General features: G+C 42.4%; 1 protein-coding gene across 1 annotated transcript; it reads right to left on the bottom strand.

The window, feature by feature from the left end:
- Positions 1 to 483: 483 nt before the first annotated feature.
- On the bottom strand, positions 484 to 4399 carry adra2c (adrenoceptor alpha 2C). The gene is made up of 2 exons (XM_086210054.1): positions 3884 to 4399; positions 484 to 3766 (listed from the first exon to the last, which is right to left on the bottom strand). Exon 2 carries the CDS (start codon positions 3653 to 3655, stop codon positions 2315 to 2317), a length of 1341 nt encoding a protein of 446 aa, XP_086066180.1. The 5' UTR covers positions 3656 to 3766; positions 3884 to 4399; the 3' UTR covers positions 484 to 2314.
- Positions 4400 to 6531: the final 2132 nt, after the last annotated feature.

Raw genomic sequence — 6531 nt, 5'->3', positions numbered from 1 at the left:
AGAAGATAATTAGCTGCTAGGACACCTGCTACAAAGCACCTTATATTTTTGTTTGACGTTCATCGACTTAATTCATTGGCCCTTGGCATGAATACACTGAATTAATAGCAAAACTAAACTAGGAAAAAGTTGCAAAGAGACCCTTTAATTTCATTGTCAAAATCACAGATTACCCTCTACTTTGTATAAAAATGTTCTGTTAAAGAAGCATGAATGCTTTTGACACAGTTTCTACTTTTGACATATTTTCTGACTGGATTATTCTTCACCGTAACTATCTATCAAACCTGAGCAACAGCATACCTCGAAGTGATGGCACTTCAAAAAGATCATTAGTCACATTTTCTGAGTCAAATTATTGGCAGCACCAGTGACACATAATAATATTCAACAACGCAAATTAATTTCATAAAACATTTTTTGAAGAAATGAAGGATGCAATCATGCAAAGCACAGCTGAAGTCATCTCTTTATTTAATCTGTTCAAATGTGCTCAAAACCAAGAAGTAAGTTGTCATTTTTTTCTGAAACATTAGAAAAGGATAGAAGTTGGTGTGCCATTAAAATTCATTGGAGTGTTGTTCATTATACAAACAATACATTTTTATCATATTAATACCTGTGTGATTATGAGTCACCACACAATAATACTGCACTCACTTATTTACAATAGGAAAAAGCATTAGTCCTTCTGGCTACAAATGCTTGAAATACAGATGAAAATGCTGACTGTTAAGTCATTTATACATCTGTGTATTTTACAGTTATGAATGTGTGTGTGTGTGTGTGTGTGTGTGTGTGTGTGTGTGTGTGTGTGTGTGTGTGTGTGTGTGTGTGTGAGAGAGAGGGGGGTGAGTGTGTGTCTGCATTCTTACATGTGTGAGCAGCAGATGGTGTTTGGTTTTTACTGTGGCTAAATGAGTTTTGTGGCTATAAGGGCAAGAAACGAAGTGGGACAGAAAATAGGATGATTGTGAGAATGGAAAGACACTTGACCGTGAGAGAATCAGGCTCGAGGGCACACACACACATACACACGCACACATGCATACACATCTGTTTGTGCAGCTATCTTAGTGAGGACATTGATTGGTATAATATATTCTCTAACCCCTGACTAAACTCAAAAATTAAGTCTTAAGCCCCAAACTGTTCTTTAAAGTGGTCTCAAAAAGTAAGGACTGATCAAATTGTCTCAGTTTTCCCAAAATGTCCCCAATAAAGGTAGTTTAAAACTTGTGTCGATCTTCACAAAGATTGCTTTACAAGCACACACACACACACACACACACACACTAACAGTCAGCTTGGATCAAACACAGTAAACTCTCCAGCTCTCTTTCTCACGTTACACACTTTATCTTATACAAACATGCATGTATCCACACACAAAGTGAAAGCCTTCATTTAATATTGTGTCCTGTCACTCCTCAGAAATGAGAGGAAGGTTCAAACACACACCCTGGAAAGGAAACTGCTCATGACCTAACTCCAATGTCCTGTACATGTCATTGTACCAAATCACATTTATGAGTTTACACCCAAAAAGGAAAACACTTGATGAAAAATTTTCATAGCTTTTCTGTAATTTGACAATATCCTCACTGAAGCAGTATTACAACTTTTATCAAGTTTTTGACATTGGATGTTTTTTTTTTCTTACAGTGAAACTGAGTTGCTACTGAAACAGTAAGCAAGGAGCCCCTTTGTCCCATTGGTCCTCGAATTGAGAGATAAATAGAAAGGTGATGCAAGAGAGAAGATAGATAGATAGATAGATAGATAGATAGATAGATAGATAGATAGATAGATAGATAGATAGATAGATAGATAGATAGATAGATACCCACTGTGGAGGGAGTGTGGAGATTGTCAAGGCCTTGGCATTATAGTTGATGAATGAGGTCACATTATAAAGTGTCTATAAACGCTTCATCTCCTGTGCAGCTCATCGAAGTGCAGTCACTGCCGTGTGTATGCATCACTGCAACTGTAATGAATTTGTTTGTTGTATTCAAGGCTGTGTGTGTTGGGGGGTAGGCAGGTAAGCCCACATCAGAGTCCAAAAAAACAGCCTGGCATTCAATGAAAACCCCCTTTGAGAGTCTGATTGGAGCACTTGTGTTTAAACCCCTTTTCCTGCGCTGTAGTCCAATCCTTTGATCCGTTGAACATCCCTTCATTTCCAGCACAATCCCTGAAAGTAAAGCTGGGGAAAACACCTCAGGCGAACACTTCAGCCTCCAGCTCACAACTCTTTAAAAAGGTCTGAGGGGTAAAAAAAATCTATGGTGACCTCCTCAATGAGGCCCATTCAAAAAGAGCGTTTCCATGACATAGACAGGATCTTCTTGAAGGCTCTACGGAAGTCTTGGTTGAAGATGGTATAGATGACCGGGTTCAGCGAGCTGTTACAGTAGCCAATCCAGAAAAAGAACTTGAACAGAGTCTCGGGAATCTTGCACCGCTCCCGGCAGATTCCATACAGACTGTAGGAGAAGAAAAATGGGAACCAGCACAGAACAAATACACCCATAACGACAGCGAGGACAAATGTGAAGCGCTTCTCTCGAGCTGCTGAGACTTTCTTACGATTGACAGTGTTCTGACGTTTGCGGCGGGATGAGAACAGCTCAATAGATTTAGAACTGGCGCATGACTTCCTACTGGAGAGTTTGGAGGCGGAGCTACTTTTTCGGCTGGACTTCCTTTCTCTCCTGTCATCCTGGTGATGTCTGGAGGAAGAGGAACTTTTTTTTGGTTTTTCATCTGATGAACTGCTCTCGTCAAAGTCGTCATTGTGGTCCGTGATTGGATGTTTCGGCTCATTCGGTAAGGACTCTTTGCAGTGCCCATTCTCACGCTGCTGATCTTTCATGCTGCCACCCCTGCTAGACTTTACTGAGCCAGCTTTGCCTGGTTCGGCTCGGTCCATCCCATTCTCAAGTGGTGAATCCACGTCCCGCTTCTTCTCTGACATTGTTCTGGTCCTGGTCTTTGCCACTTGATAAATTCTGATATAAACTAGAATCATGATGACACAGGGGGCAAAGAAGGATCCAATACTGGAGTACAGGATGTACCAGGTCTCATCATTCAGAATACACTGGGGGTTGGCCTCACTGCTGCTCCGATCCATTGAAATCAGCGGCGGGAAGGAGATAACAGCTGAGATCAGCCAAACGACCACAATCATCCCTTTTACTCTTCTGGGTGTTCTCTTCAAGTTATACTCTACCGCCTGTGTCACCGACCAGTACCGGTCCAAACTAATGGCACAGAGGTGAACAATAGAGGAGGTGCAGAATAAAACATCCAGAGCAAGATAGATGTCACACCAAATTTTGCCAAAAAACCAGTAGCCCATTAGTTCATTAGCCAGAGAAAAGGGCATGACCAGGGTGGCCACCAGTATGTCTGCACTGGCCAAGGAGACCAGAAAAAGGTTCTGGGGTGGTTTCAGAGCTCTGCTGGTTAAAACAGCAATAACAACTAAGACGTTCCCGACTATTGTAAACAAAATGAGAAAACTGACTAATCCAGCCAGACCCCAGATAGCGAGCTGGCTGTACTGGCTCTGAGAGGTGGAATTCGAAGAGATATTATCTCCCCCCTGCATCCCGTCCTCTAATGTTGAGATATTTAAGAAATCCATTCTGTGTTGGTTTTCAGTCAAGACGCGACTTTAAAAAAATAAAATAGGCAGCATCCCATTAGGACCTCTCCTCTTCCCACCTGCGATCCTCCCCATTCTGCATACAAGTCTCTTGTTAGAGGTAAAAAGATGGAGAGAGGCACAGAAAGAGAGAGGGGAGAGAGAGAGAGAGTGAGAGAGGGAGAGAAGTCGCAACATGCAAAGTCTTTTTTTTTAAAGTCCTCATACCGAAAAGGGTATCTCCATTGTTAGACAGCGGGCTCCCTCCTTAGTGCGTCCTTTCTCCCATCCCGACTGCGCCCGCATCTCTCCTTCTCCGCGTCCACGCTGAGTCCGGAGACAGGTTTGTAAAAAAAAAAAAAAAAAAAAAACACGTGTCTTTTTTTCTTTTTTTTTTTTTACATCAGGAAAAAGACTGGAAGGGATCCGCTCCGCCCTGGAGAAGAGTGACTGGAGGAGAAGATCGAGATGGAAATGCCTAATAACCAAGAAAAACATATATTTCCATCAGGTACTTGACAATAGTGTAGCCTAGGTGGAAGCTGCTACCGCGTGTTTCATGTGTCCTGTGTTGTCAGCGCAGTCGCAAATCGGACCTGAGACTTCTGAAGCTTTATTTTAAACACGCTGCCTTGAATTTAATTAGATAATGTCAGCAGGAGCTGCTTGATGGAGGTCACATTGCTGTCAAAACGCGAGGAGACAGCCGCGGAGTCTGTGGAGAGCAGGCTGCTCTGTCCTTCTGTGCGCACGCTGGAGGTCAGTATTGTTACAGCCAGCCCCGTAGGGAGAACCACACACACCATGAATATAAGCAACATAAACTACCTGATTAGATTATATCTGCACAGCCATCAGGTGTACATATCAGACACCAGTGTAGATCATCATAAGCCTTTTATAAGGAGGAACAGAAGCAACCTTGAAGTGGAAACTTTTATCATCATCCTGCTCATCCATTAATTGTTCGTGTGTTTGTGTTATGGTAATTGTGTTGATAAGAAGATTATAGGATTACAGGGTGCAAACGTCAGGTTGTGAGCAAACATTCAGCTTTGGAAGATATTAAAATTTCTATCATCAGTGTGGAAAGCAGCATGACAGTGTGTTGATGTAGAATACAATAGGCCAACCAAGGATGTTCTGGACATGGTTCATTCACCAAGTGGCTTTTATCACCAGCAATAGCAGGCTTAGGGTATGGATAACTGACTCACAGATATCTTGACTGTAATTGTTCCCTCCCCAGGAGGACACTGCATGAGAGCACACCTGTCTCTTCTTCTGACTGTCTGTCAAACCTCCTCCTGCTCTTTCTCTCCTTACATCACAAGAGTGTGAGGCGTTATTAAAAGATCAGAGCAGCAGCAGCAGCACACTGCAAAGCAAACTCATTGCAGCAATTAAAATTTTTAAAAACTTTCCTGTCTGCTCTCTGCACTGCTGGGAGCATGTCCTGCTTAGAGAAGTGTAGCCTGGTCATCAGTGCCTGGCTCACTATGTACAGACCATCTCTCATGCCTGTCATTAATCCCAGCCTGTTCAGCTACACAGTACTATACTGATCCTCAACAAGGCTACAAGATCAAATGGACAGAGCTCAGGAGGTTGAATAGTTCACCTGCCTGATGGAAAATACAGTCAGAACAACTGACAGTCTCAGAACACCTATGGACCTTCAAGTGTCCCAAAACAAGCTGCTTGCTGTCATGCTGCCTGTTTAAATTGAACTAAGACTACAGCGAGGCTGTAGGTCAACGTGGATGCACTCTAAGCTGATTCTGAACAGACAGACAAGCCTTATTATAGTCATTAAGTCATGTCCTGGGGCCACAGCTCTGTCCATGTAATTGGGACGGCAGTGAGCGATCTCAGCTATTACTGGGCCCTTTTCTTGTTTCTGACATTGTGCTCTGCTCTGATGGAATAAACTGGCTCTCCCTGTCAGCCAGAGGCCAGCTTTGGGGTGTTAAGGAGACTGTGTTGATTATTGTTACCTCTTTCTATCAAGGATTTGAACTTTTTCACTCTTTTTAAACTTGAAATGCACAAAGTTATCACTTTACACCACCTTTGTAAGAGTTTGTTAACAGTTGTACAACAGGAGGAACTTGCTTGCATCCACACATCCAGTTGTGGTATAGAGTTTTCTATTCACAGGGGAAGGGAGTGATTCTGTGATTCATCTAATAGTGATCAAAAACCTAATCACACCTGATTCATTCACACAAAATCAGGTAACTTGACCAGCCTGTTATGGCCCATTGAAACCTATACAGTAACTACTCCTGTCATTGCACCACACACAACCAACCCCTGATAATAGTTAGCACAGAGGGGGGTCAGCTCCATTTTACAAACATTCCCACTGTCTGCCTTTACCTACTGCACATTTAAGTACAACATGCAATTCATTAAGTCAGCCAAATGCTAATAAAGGCCATTCCACTGCCACTTCTAATTTTCCCACCCTCCCTAATGTGTAGTGGTTTCCAATGTAGCCCCCGTGTAGTGGAGGTATGGTACCCTCTGACAAAGACAAATGGGAGTGCTACCTGGGCAGACAACTATGGATTGTAGAACAAAGTTCAGTGAGGCCACATCCAACCCAGGGGAGGTTCTCCTCACCTAACAGAGCCTGCTTTCTTCCCTCCAAAAGAAAATTTCAGATAAAACAGCTGGAATTGCTCTTTTACGTTATTATTATTATTATTATTATCAAAAATACAGGGATTCTATAAATTTGCAATTTTAAACCCTCAATGAGAATGTTTTTTCAGCTCATCCTGATTCCTTAAAAATTATGTCACGTGTCCAGCATCTTCACAACCATTTGATCACTTTTAGGGGCATTGTAGTTGTGTGTGTGTGTGTGT

This window comes from Aulostomus chinensis, chromosome 8 (genome assembly GCF_037954235.1).
Source record: "Aulostomus chinensis isolate RoL2024-O1b breed Wild chromosome 8, RoL_Achi_v1.0, whole genome shotgun sequence".
Taxonomy (NCBI): domain Eukaryota; kingdom Metazoa; phylum Chordata; class Actinopteri; order Syngnathiformes; family Aulostomidae; genus Aulostomus; species Aulostomus chinensis.
The sequence above is the reverse complement of the archived record's forward strand: the minus strand, read 5'-3'. Positions and strand labels throughout refer to the sequence as shown.

Bases quoted from the DNA above. Each gene is read 5' to 3' on its own strand.
- adra2c (XM_086210054.1), bottom strand. From the start codon at position 3,655: ATGGATTTCTTAAATATCTCAACATTAGAGGACGGGATGCAGGGGGGA.